The sequence below is a fragment of the Rhagoletis pomonella genome, unplaced genomic scaffold, assembly GCF_013731165.1.
Source record: "Rhagoletis pomonella isolate Grant_MI unplaced genomic scaffold, Rhpom_1.0 Rhpom_scaffold_00002, whole genome shotgun sequence".
Taxonomy (NCBI): domain Eukaryota; kingdom Metazoa; phylum Arthropoda; class Insecta; order Diptera; family Tephritidae; genus Rhagoletis; species Rhagoletis pomonella.
The window spans coordinates 17,317,297-17,330,801 of NW_023458556.1; the positions used below are offsets into that span (position 1 = coordinate 17,317,297).

The 13,505-nt window shown below is 37.4% G+C and overlaps 2 protein-coding genes across 6 annotated transcripts in view; both read right to left on the minus strand.

The window, feature by feature from the left end:
• LOC118733174 (pancreatic triacylglycerol lipase) overlaps positions 1–13,505 on the minus strand; it is a 61,169-nt gene that overhangs the window by 14,631 nt on the left and 33,033 nt on the right. The gene's annotated exons all lie outside the window — the stretch shown is intronic.
• The window catches only part of LOC118733172 (glutamate receptor-interacting protein 1), a 179,760-nt gene continuing 173,028 nt past the window's right edge, over positions 6,774–13,505 (minus strand). For 3 of the 5 annotated variants that reach the window (XM_036462452.1, XM_036462451.1, XM_036462453.1), the window contains 4 exons: positions 10,027–11,371; positions 7,599–7,801; positions 7,046–7,509; positions 6,774–6,977 (listed from right to left, as the gene is read on the minus strand). In XM_036462452.1, coding sequence (XP_036318345.1) covers positions 6,876–6,977; positions 7,046–7,509; positions 7,599–7,801; positions 10,027–11,371 — 2,114 coding nt within the window. In that variant the 3' untranslated portion in view covers positions 6,774–6,875. The remainder of the gene's footprint in view (positions 6,978–7,045; positions 7,510–7,598; positions 7,802–10,026; positions 11,372–13,505) is intronic. The other 2 variants (XM_036462450.1, XM_036462449.1) reach the window with 1 other exon arrangement.

The window sequence follows — 13,505 nt, forward strand, 5'->3', positions numbered from 1 at the left end:
TATTCTCGGGTTTCTATTTTTGGCAATATTGGACATTGAGCCTAGTCTAGCAAGAAACATTAAAAATCTTAATGGTACAAGCCGGAAAAATACAGCGCTAGCTAAACGTACACACTTGTATATACTTATATGCTTACATATGGATGGACGTTAGGGTGGTTCTAGTTCTTAGCAACAAGAGATTGATACATATGTTATGAAAATATTAAGACATCTGGCAAATATAAGGGCACAATCGGCTCATTTCGAACGTAAAGGAGTCTATCCTAAGAACCTGTGTGTGCCTTTGCTGGAGCGGTCTCGTTTTCCAAACAATCAGCTGTGAGTTGAATTAATTTGGTTACTTAAAAATCTTGTGCATGGAAAGTTTTCCAACAGTCGTATAATTAGCGCTCGACCGGAGTAAATGTATATTAGGGTGGTCTAAAAATGCATGTGATAAAGTAAAGTCGGAGTTTTAATGCTGTCATCCCTAGAATTGTTCTATAACGAAAAAAACTTTACCCCAATTTTTTTTGAATAAAAATATATTTAGAGGTCGCTCAAAGCGCTCAAGACTTTCCATATATTTTATATGGGAAAAAAAAAACAATTTTTCGTAGAAATTATAGAGAAATCTTTAAAATCAATATTTTTCGATCGGAAAACTTCGTTTCTCTCAAGAGACTTCCAAAAACAATACCATTTTGTTTATTTAACCATTTTCAATTATTAACAATTTTTTATAGGACCACTGAAAACATCAAAAAATGCAATGGGGGACCCATTTAAGGCATCTAGGGGTCTCCTGAAGAGAAACGAAGCTTTGCGATCGAAAAATATTGTTTTTAAAGAACTCCATAGAATTTCTACGAAAACTTGTTATTTCCCCATACAAAATTCATGGCAAACTACGAGCGCTTAGAGCGACCTCTAAATATTTTTCGATTTTAAAATAAAAAAAAGGAGTATAATTTTTCTCGATGTAGAAAAATCTTAGGGTGTGAGAGTATTAAAATTCGGACTTTACTTTTGTTTTGACCACCCTAATTTACATACATATCCATCTCATCGACCAATAGTCCCTCATTGAAGATCAACCAGTCTGGGGTGCTTCATAAATCCCAGTCGCTATTTCCGGAGCCACTCAGACTTTCTCGGTTAAAGCGGATCTCTATTCTAGCGGACAGCGGACGGGACTCAACAACATTAGTACCGTGCATAACTTTAAACTGTTATTTTATTTTTAATTGATCCTTTTTCCTTATTTATGTTTTTGATGGTTACAGTTTTCGGTCGAAAATACAGTAAATTTACATTATTTAGAAAGAAAATCTGGCAACTCTGATCTTACATTGAAGATATTGAGACTGCTGTCATTCTAACGTTAATTTGATTTGATCATTTTTTATTCGATCTTGCAACAGATCAAAAAGGCCTAAGATCTGCATTATCGAATTTCGTAAATGTGTACCGGGTACTATGAATTTTGAATCGTAAAAAATCAATACCCCGAACTAGTTCCAAAATGGTTCTAAGCAAGACTCGAAATGTTCACAAAAAAATACCTGAACTAGTCCCAAACTGGTTCTTAAATAGTCTCAAAATGACCCCAAAAAATCCTGAACTAGTTCCGAAATTATCCTCATTTAATCCCCCAATGGTCCCGAACTACATACATCAAGTAGCAGCGTTGCTAGAAGAGCTGATTAGATTTATTTTTATTAGTCCTACTTCTGAATCCGTCGCAAATTTTGTGCATACCGGGAGCAAAGATGTTTGCAAGCCAAAAAAAATTCCATATGTGCTGGTACACCCTAATGTATTTATGCAGGTACATACAATTTTATTCGCACATGTTTTTCAGCGTAAAAAACACCCCCAAAGCTTGGCTTATTATCTCTGGCGCACGCTCGTTTACCGCCGAAAAAAACAAACAGAACTGTCCAAAGTCCAACCAGGAGGACCTTGCTTGAACTAAGTACAACTAAGTATAAGTTAATGTGAATGTTTTTTAATTCACTTATTTATGTTAAGTTTGTGTTACATGTTAACCGCATTATAATCGTTTGACGTCAATTGATTTGCCGCGCGAGACACATTTTTGCGGTGGCGGAGAAGATTTCCTTAGTAGCAGCTCGGAAGCTTATCAGACAGTAAACAACTGCGTGCGCTGCTGCTGGCACAGCAATTGGACTTTCAAACTGGCTAGAGACAAAAACAAGCATCCTCGTACAAATATAAAATTTAATCGATTACAAATTAATTAATTGCTGAATTCCTCATCGGGCAAGGGGGGGAGGCGCAAAGCCCCCATAGCTTCATGCTACTCATTAACGAATTTGCTGTTACGCATTTGAGTTGATTATTTTTGTTGGTCAGAGTGTAAATATTTGTCTGGAATGCATAACAAAATATTTTTATAATGACGCATTTATTTGATTGCAGTTGTTTTTATTGCCATATAAGAGGTAAATAAGTTGCATTAATAAAATTGTTTTAAAATCAACTTTGTAAATTTCTTTAAAAAAATTACGTGAACTGAGGATAAAATTTTTGTTCATACACTTTTGGATATGAAATATCTATTATGCAAAAGGAAAAGCGTGTTGGATTCTGTGCAGGCATTGATAAACTTCGGGAGGGAAACAGGTTACAATAGGGGTATTCACACTCATTTCGGTAGTTTTGGGTAAACTGCTAGTGGTTACTCGGCTCCTAGCGAAAGAGCGCATTAGTTTGCTGTATATCGCCAGCAAATTGTCATTTAGAAACTTCTTCCGAAATCAAACTGAAAAGCCATAGGTAATCAACTGTCCAACTACCTAAAATCCCCAGCGTATCCCTCTACGCGACCACCATGCGCTCTCCCACGTAGTTGTTTTCGATTTGAATGATTTATTGATAATTAATAATTATAAATATGTATTCGATTTAACTATGTACGCGTCATAATCCAGGTCAAGCGATTGTCCAACAAAGTACACATATAATAATGATTTTTTTTCCTTCTTTTCTGAGTACTCATTTACCACGTATACAATTTCGTTCGCGCTGACTTCTGTAAACAATGTTTGATGAATTCGTAAAATATTTTTTTTTTTTATAATAAAGTCTAAATTTAGTTTAATCAGGCCCTAAGTTAATGTAAAGTACTTGTTTACACACTTTGCTAATTGCTTTGTCGTCAGAGATGCTTACATTCATACATATGTACATAAGTATGTAAATACTAGGATGCTCGGTTATTCGACTTTTTTTTGAAAACCGAGTTCCGAGTTATTAGAAAAAGGCAACTTAAAAAACAGGTTTCCAATTTTTAAATTCAGAAAAAACCGGTTAGGGCGGTTATTTGTTTCTAATTTTTCGTAATTGATAACTTTTATTACTCACTTTTACTATTCACAAAATAAAAAATACCTATAATGAATTTACAGCAGTTGCATAAATATAAATTAAATGTAAATTAAATGAATAAACGGTTTATTCGATAACAAAATTATGATTCGTTCGATATGCGGACAATTTGAAAAAAAAAAACAAAAACAAGAGTAAAAACCTAGTCAGTCACCCTAGTAAATACTGCTTACGTATGTAAATACATACTAACACAAGTTCTGGTCGGCTGATAAGGAATGTTCTTCTATTTAGAAAGGAAAATTCTAAAATCTATTAAAATACATACATACATACATAAATTAAAAGTTAACATAACTATACGACACCTAAATTTTGGCAAGTTTTGACTATTTTATTATTGTTTAATTTAAATTATTATTTTTTTTTATATAAAAATACTTTATTCCAGCGCGAATTTAAATAAGGTGGTACTGATTCATCAGCTGTGAGTAGTGTTTGATTGTCTATCACTAGATGGAAAATTCGAAAGTTATGCCTTTTAAGCACAATTAAAATTTTAGTTTTTCGATTACACTTAGAAAAATCCGTTCGGACTCGGCGTAAAACTATAGGTCCCTCCCCTTTGTGTAGCATCAAGGCGCACGCCTCAACTCGGAGGAGAAGCTTGGCCTAACACTAGCAAATCGTGAGCTAAATTTGACCATAGATGCAGGTTTTCGAAAAATTTCGACCCCCGCGCCACTTACCGGCAACATTTTTTGTGGAGTTATTTTTTTAATGCGAGTAATATACATTCCCAATATAAATTAAATACGACCATAAATATGGGTTGTCGAAATATCTCGATTCCTGAGCTACCATCATTTATATTGCATTGTCACGAGAACCAAGCGAGTGTGACAAATTTCAGTTAAAAATGTTAGTACTTCACTAGACGAGACATATTGGAATGGTTTCAACCCAGCCTATTTCAAGTCTGAAACGTGATTTTAAGGCTGTGCATGGTTTAAACTAAGGAATTGTGTCTCTTTAACCAGTCTGTGTATGACTTTCTTGAAATATAATTCATGTGTTTCAAATTTTCTCCCAGAGAATTGTAAAAGTTTCAGTAATAAAAAGAAATTCGAAGTTTTTAATGTATTAATCGTTTTTTAAATTTGTTTGCATTCGAAGAAACCGCCACGTCTTCTACCTCTCGAATTCATTCCCCCGCCATTGTCTGGTTTTATTGAGCTTCTCTTCCTGGCAACGCTGGTGCTGGGCGTTATTTCGTTGAACCCTTAAAATTGTTACAGTTTAAGTAGAAAATTCTAGGGCGTAAGAAATATTTTAAGCGCCCTTTTCTAAAGTATCTTCTAAAATTTGTCTGCCCTTCAAACAGTTTTTTGGAGAACTAAATTTGGACAGATAAATATTAAAAGCTACTTGAGTAAACGGCGCTAAACGCAATTTCGCTAGTAACCCAACCGGCCTTACGACCTGCAGTAGGCCACCCGAAAAGTCAATTTTAACCGTTAGAATGTTTTCAATAAAGTTTTTTTTTTTTAATTTTTAATTCAATTGGTCTTAAAACTTATTAATATATTAATTTTTTTATTTATTTACTGCATTTAAATGACATACAACTCATGCGTGCATACATTTGTATTTATTTATACTGCAATATTGTAAAATAATTCTTAATTTAAATACATATGTGACAGTTAAAGTGAAAAGGGATCTAGGGGGCCACGTGACAATTTCGCCAAGGCACGTTTTGTGTGAAATTTTCAATGCAAACACTATGAATTTACCTGCCGACGAGGTGGTTTAGCGGCGTCAAAAGAAGCAAAATATTTTTAATAACTTTTACGCAGGGAAAATGACGCTCCGATGAAACCATCCTGCGACTCAGCACCCATGGGTGTACAACGAAAGCAAGATCACCCACGAACACAATGGAAGGATCAAGTGCAGCGCTCATCCACGAAGGAAAGAGGCAATTGGCGTAGCTTTTTGGTCTCGGCTCAAACCGACTAACAGTTGTAGTGTCAAATTAGAAGAAGATGGCGCAGATGATTTTTTGTATGTTAATTTTTTCATAAGTTCACTTCAAAGATGGTTGCATTGCCAAACAAAACATTAAAGTCATTTTTCTCGAGCCGTAGGTCCCTTTCAACTTTCTCTGTCACATATGTATATATAAACATACATATGTAGATATAATGTATGTATAAATTACGAGTAGTTAAGTGAAAAATTTACAAAGTACAATCTTGATAAATTGTATGACGAACAACAGATACAATCCAGTGTATAGAGTAGTAGTTATTTAGAGAATACGTATGTATATGTGCGTACGTATAATTCTAACCTAATTCATCTTCTACATACAGTGCTGGTCACTTTAATAGTGCCCCTTTTGAACATCAGCATTGACAGTTTTCCCATTTAGCTTATAGAGTACAAAATTTATAATTCAAAAAATATTCAGCAAAATGTTTATAATTTTTTAAATACAATTTTTCATTTTTTTTAGTATGCATTTCCCAAGTACCAACAAAATTGCACTGATTTTTGAGGAATTTTTTTTTTGCCATATTAAAAAATTTGTGGCCAAATACATTAAAAAAATCAACGCAATTTTATAGAAACTTGGAAACTGCATATTTAAAAAAAATTCTAAAATTCTTTTTAAAAAAGTTTGAAACATTTGATGAAATTTTTCCGAATCATTAAACATGTGTAAATTTTGTATAAAGTTTGAAAATTGATTTGCATGGTTTTTGTTACAGAATATGGGTGTGTTAGGAAATGCATCAAGCCGAAGCATCAGTCTGTTTTATTTCTAAACTATAATTAGTGGAAATGCCTTATTTACGCAACTGAGTTCCAATTCGACATTTGACCGTGAATGCGCATATTGCACATTCCCCTCAATTATAGTTCAGAAATATAATTTTTATAAAAAAAATAGTGAAAATTAAATAAATAATGGAAACCAGCCAGTACTGACGAACAAAATGGGCGCTGTTCAAGTGGCCGGCACTGTATATATGTTTTTGTATTTGTGCGTACGATTGTTTTATTGTCAATTTCATTTATATGTATTGTTTAAAGCTGCAAGGAGATACCTTTTTCATAAGCATTAAAAAAAAAATCATGGTATCAAAAACTTTATTAGAATGTCAATGGCACAATGGCATGTTGCTCAGTACTACTCTTTTAATTTATTGGTATTTTGCTTTTTTATAAAAAAATTTTATTTCTTCAGCGCTTAATACTAAAACTTAACATATGTACTTAAGTGGTTTTTATCTTTAAGTTAAATTATATTTGGCATAGGTTCTGCACACTTTTTGGTATTTTGAAGCTCAGCATTTACTTTTTTATTTCAAGTTGTTTTTTTTTTTTGGGTAAATACTAAGTTTTTGCTTAAATTCTCTATTAATGTAATTAAACAAAAAATCGTGCAGAGCAGTTACACTCTTTAGAAAAAGGCACACTCATTGTCAGTATTTATATTTGTAAACCAGTTGCTCTGGCAAGCGCCACGATCATTCTGTGCGCTGAATGATCAGCTCGATCTTGTCGCCGGCCGCTGCTATCAAAGGCACTGTCAGGCAACAATCAAAGTCCTGCGTTTTCATCTCATTCACCTGCATAGTGAAAATATTAACTCATTTTCTTCAGCAAATAAAAATTTAAACCAAATCGAATTACTAACCTGCATAATTCTATCGAACGGCTTTAGTAGGCCACTCAAGTCCGCCGGTCCACCACTGCGTATGCGGTTGATGAACACACCGCGTTCGTACAGGCCATCCGACACCGAAAATCCATAATCATCGTATACCTTATCTTTTTTCAAGGTCACATGGAAGACACGATGCTTGCCATCTTTGCTGCCGCTGGCCGAAGTCGCGTCCGTATTCGAGGAGGGACTGCGTGGACGCCGCTGCACCTTGGCATAAATAGCCTGTGGCTGTGGCAAATTAGCAGCATCTAGATGCCCACCCGCCATAATGCTTGATATTTCATGCGCGCGCAATATTTTCAAGTCAACTGTATCGCTGAGATTCTGCAAAATACTTGTTGCGTGCGACAGTGGCATACCCTGCACTGAATCGTCGTTGATGGCCAGTAGTTGATCGCCAACTTGTATTTGACCATGCTTGTGTGCAATGCCGCCTAAAGGAAGAGAAAGGTTGGCAATCAAGAAATTGGTGGGCGGGAATGTACATATGTATGTATGTATGTGTGTATTCTGTATCATTCACCTTCCACAAGTCCGCTTATGGTTATCGGCTTGCCAATATCCTCGCTACCGGCAAGCGTTATGCCTAACAAGCCGCCTTTTGGCTCCAGTCGCACGGTGAAGATAATCTGATGAAGACTGCTGCCGCTGCTCTTGCTACTCGAACTCGTGGCAGAGCCGTATACCTTATTTTCCATGGGTGGTGGTAAGGCACTGCAATCGGCACTGGAAGAGGAAAAATAAATTTTCTTTTAATTAAGACAATTTTCTATATTATTTAAAGTTTTGAGGCCCAAGTCTGCGACTAGAAATGCCAAACAGATTATCCTCAAGGATTCAGACCAGAAACTATGCGATGAGAAGCGACAAGTCATTCAAATTACTCCTCCCTGCTGATTTTCCCAATAATATGTATGGAGGCCAAGAAGGGCTGTTTAAGCTTTCTCCCATACAGCCAACTTGGAAACATAAACTGTTCAATAGCAGGTATTAAGCAAACCACCTACCAATAAGACTTTGAAGTCCGTGCTTTCCTTGATCACAAGCGTTGGTGCTATCATTAGCTTACTGGCTAATCTGCTATTCGTGGCAGATTCGGACATCGCATCCATCTAGAGAAGCGTACAGCGCTTTCAACACTACTCTGGATAGTTGGCATTAACGGCCTACCTAAGTCTTTGGCTATTCTCAATGTAGCTTATCAATTGCGAGGAATGGTAAGAAAAGTTTATAAGTAAAATTTTACTGTGTTTAGCGCCCGCCGTCATAACAGGCAAAAGATGTCGCTGGCGGCGTATAGATTAGACTTACTATAATTCACTTGTTAATATGGATAACCTCGAGTTCTAAGAAACTTTTACTTCATCCGGACTGGGGCCGATTACTGCATATCATTGGATGGTTTGACTACATCTCCCACAACCAGACTTAGCTCAAGGGAGGGCCGAGAAGAGTTTAAAAGTTCTATATAAGGTAGGCAAAGTTTTAAGGTTTCCCAATAACTTAAGCATCTTCCATTTGAAATTAGTTAGCCATGGACCGATTGTTTACCTACATATGAATGTAAAACCTTTCACGAGACGAACATTTATTTTGTTGCTTGCTCAGAGAATGTATGATGTTAATTTTAAGGTCCACAGCGAAACCGCATCTCTGGTGAGTTAGTAGTGCCGGTTACACTTAAAGAGTTCATGAGTTGTTCCCGTACAAAGACAATGCCTTCATTTCGACATTTAATGCATCCGCAGAGGAGTACATCTTAGCAAAAGATGCGGTTCTTTCAGTATCAGTGACCTATTAGAGAACTTTTCCTTCCCCGGCAACGTAGCATTTGTTGCTTGCACAAGGATATTCAAAATTGAATGTCAATAGGTGGTTATATGTAAATCTTAGCTAGAAATCCTGGAAGGCGAACATTGGGCAGATGATGAAAAAAGGCGACAGAAACCAATGAACTTTACAGTCGACTAAAAATGCTGTCGTAACTAACTTAATCGTTGAGATTGCAGCGAATCGTTCACCAAATTCCGTCCTTGTCGCTCTTTTATCTGCCAGTTACCAAAAAAGTTAAGGTAATTGGATACACAATGACTTAGCTGCACTGGTAGCAAACGTAGGGCATGGGAAACCCGCAGACGACTCATAAAGAAAATTACGAAAATAAATTAGTTACGAAAATAAAATGTATGCAGCCCCTTCTGAGGCCGGTATTTCACATTAGTGATCCTACTATACGGACCGTTTCGCCCAATACAGCCTCGTAATAGCTGGTATAATTCCTGCCGATCTATTGGCTAACGGAATCCAGCGTATCGATCAGACGTACCGAACATAAAGCAGAGGCCTCTCAAAACTAGATATACATAGATCGTAACAAAAATATTGTTCAAGTTTTCAACGTCACATGCTACTCTTTCCGTATTGAACAAGATGACGTCAAACATTTTAGGTTTGGGTTTGAAAGGTACTTGTCGTATTTCTACAAAAGAACACCAAGTGAAATAAACTTGGGATTATGTGAAGTGTCTCCCAGCTTCAAAAATACTATAGCTAGAGCACTGCCTTCTTTAGTATCAATCTTGCGTGGCTGCAAGTGGTTTTTTTAAAAAGAAAGTTGGCCGTGCTTCTTTACGAGAGTGCTAGAAAGGTAGATTGGAATAATCGAAAAGTAGAACATCGCCTTAAAGAGATGCAGAGTCGAGCGTAGTTCACCAAAACCTCAAAGAAGAGACAAAAGCTCACCTGAGTGCTGGCAGTACCGATCGACTTGATCGGCCCAAGGAACTCTTAGGACGGAAAACTCTTTATAGGCTTAATGAAAGTTTTAAATAAATAGAACTTTTTTAGCAGGAAATGGGCAGAGAATAATCAGATCTGAGCACTTCGACCCTTTACGGTGAAAGAAAGACTATAGAAAGATAAAACTGTAGTAGTAGTTTATTTTCACTCACCTCGCATAGCGGTCCAGATCGTAGCCGGTAAAGTCCTGATAATTGTTATCCTCATTGTCCGGTAGTTCCGTGGTAAGACTTTGTGTGTTTTGCGCTGCAAAGGAACGTCCCATCGCCGACGTGTTGGCGCTCCAAGTATTGCAGGCATGCTGATGATGCCGCATTTGCACCGACTGCAAACTACAGTTGTCATCAATGCCGCCGCCGCCGCCGCCGCCGCCGGTAGTGTGGAAGAAATCTGGTTGCGGCGTCGTAGACTTCAATGATAAGCAATCGTTGAACTTGGATGTAACGTATGCCGCTGTGCTGTACAGTTCATGCTCACTCGGACTAGCCGCACAATTGCTGTAGATGGGATTTGGCATTTTTTGTTGCGCATCGAACAGAAAGTCCGGCAGCATAACGCGCTTCACTGTCAGCGTAGTAAAATCAATGGCGGCTGTGCTCTCCTTCAGCAACGAGTCTACATTGTAATGTTGCACCGGATGATTATCCACTGCTAAGAGTATATCGCCGCCACGTAACGACCCAGTACGATGTGCTGGACTGCCGGGTTTCACATCGGATATAACAAAACCACCATGACTAGAACCATTCACGCTGATGCCCAGTCCCGATTTGCCCGCGCGCAACAACTTAACATTGTACACACCGCTTGACGGTACCACCGAATCGGCCATGTCGATTTCAATCTCCAATTCCAACCAATTAGCTGCTGGCGATTGTTGTGACTTCTGTGACTGTAGCGTGCGATTCTCGCCCAATAACTGGCGCATCGTCTGCACATCCAAATTGTACATTTTATTAATGGCCACAATGCGATCGCCCTTCTGTATGGAACCACTGCGATCGGCCACCGAATCGGCCAACACTTGCGCAATTGTGACGGCGCGTCCGCAAGCAGTCGCTGGGCCAAGTACTATGCCGGAACCCTGACTGCAGTCCAGCAACACAGGAAATGTTTCAGAGCGACAAATGCCAATGGCGCTGGTGGGATGATGCAGCGACGTCCCAAGCCCTACGTTCATGCTGCTGCCAACTCCGGTCGAAGATGCGCTGCTGCTGCTGTTGACACCATTGCTGCTGCCACTGGCGCTACTACCACCACTGGCGCTGCTGGCTGTGCCACTATTGCTGCCCGTGCTGCCACCGCCATTGCAGCTGTTGCCGCCGCCACCGCAGACTCCAACGTTAGCGCCTCCTCCGCCGTTGCCTCCGCCACTGCCACCACCACCACCACCTTCCAGTGGCAGCGAACTTTTTCGTACGAAACGTTGGCGTTGCCGCGACTTGCGTGACTCCAATGTGCTGAAACCATACTTCGGACTGCCGAGCGTTGTGTGACCTAAAAGCACCAAAGTGTAGAAAAAGTATAGTGCGTAGAAAATTGATAAAATAAAATGAAGAAAATGGAAAATAGTTAAGTGAAAATTATGGCGTGTGCGCGCCTGTGTGTATGAGTTGTGCGTTATGTGTCAGTTGAGTGAAAGTTCTTTTCACTTCCACAAAAACTTGCCCCCCAAACGCTATTTTTAGCGACCCCATCAATATTGTTTAATGGAAATTAAGTGCTCACCCGCACGCGAACACGTTTATGAGATTTTAAAGATTTTCAGACATTTTACAATGGCTTTTTACGCATTGCACATTCAACCATTTCAGCCATTTCTGGTGTTCTACTGGGTGAACTACTCGGCTGTAACAAAAACGCTTCGTCCAAGCTGATTCAAAAGGCTAAATGCTCTCGATATTCATGAACTAATAAATATTTCAATAAAAGTGGAAAATACAAATTTTCTTCATGTATCAGATGTATTCATACATACATATGTAAAGCATTTATGTTGGATGTCGAATACGTACAGATTGATGCTATTACTAAAAATCCCTATAAGCCAAAGAGTTATGCACGTATGTATGTATGTACGCTTGGGTATAGGAAGGAAAGGTGAAAGCTCATTAAATTCATATGACAACTTTAAATTCCTTCTTTTTGTCTCACGATTTTTACCATGTAACCCTTTAGTCCATTTTGAGTCATTTTTCAATATCTGTCTCCTAAAAAATTTAATTTTCCCTATAATTTATAGCTTTGTGCTTAAATAGCGATTCCTTTAAATGGCATTTAAAGCAAATATTTAGGAAATGGCTCATCATGATTACCGAAATATGTACACACATACGTGAAAAATCTCAGATATTAAAACATTTACTTTTATATAGATACAAAGTGCCAAATAAAATTTCAATTTTTTTCTTTCGGTCCGATATGAAAATTTCGTTGTCGGTCACAGGAAAATAATTGTGGCTAAGGCATACAGGTAGTATCAGCTGAATTGATTTTTTTTTTTTCAAATTATTTGGTCTCGAAAATTTCAAACATTTTTAATTTCTTCTCGCAAAAATTCTAAATTGTTAAAATCTATTTGCATGTGAAACCTTTTTTCCATACAAAACAAGCTATTGAATAGCAGCTTCGATCGCTCAACTCAGCAGCACAAACGCTGATTACTCGGCCTTGCAAAGAATGGGTCAATGCTTCGAGCAGCAAACAAATTTACTAAGAAAGAAAGTTGCAACAATTTTAATTTTTTCCAATTTAAGTTTTTTTATTTTTTATTTTTTTTTTTTTTGGTACTACACAAATCAGGGCAGTTTTTGATACTTTCGATACCGGAAGCAACAACAAAATACACGCAAATGGTGTTTTGGCTCTAATACTACTACCTGTTTCAGCCCCTAATTTTCATTTTTAAGTCAGCGCTCGCAAAAATACGAATTTTTAATAAAAAAAACTTTTTCCGCTACTTTTTTTTGATGTTGCTGAGCCCAGAAATTTATCCATGGATCTACCGAGTGGCAGTATTCACCTCTATGCATTCGGCTACGGTGGCAAAATCACTACTCAAATCCCAAAAAAAAGTCAGGAAAAATGCAACAATGTATTAAAAAAAAGTTAAAATAAGGTGAACATAAATTTTCAGTGATTTTTATTTGTTTTGCATTTGATCTAAAAAAAAACTTAGAACTTATTTTGCTTTGCTCTTTTCTAAATAAAAGCTGTATTTACTGTTAATAGTGTTATTGTAATTTTTGGTTATGATTTCATACCAACATGAGCATTTTCACTGTAAGAAAATTATGTAAAATAAAACCGGTTTATGCGGTTTCTTCTTCGTTTCAAAATCTGCAACCGGGCTTTTTTTCAAATTGCAATCTTTCGAATAACTCGAAAACCGGTTTTGAAAAAAAAGGTGTATAATCGAACACCCTACTACGTAGGCAGTCTAAGGAATATACAAATACGAGATAACGAGAGAGCGAACGAATTAGCTAAAGCAGAAGCATCTATCGATAGATCCGAAGCGGAGACAATAAACTATCCACTCGAAGTAGGCAAGAAAGAAAAACACTTGCAATTCGCAAGAATGATTAAGTCACGATTTAAGAACCAACAAAAGTGCAAAAAAAACAAAAAC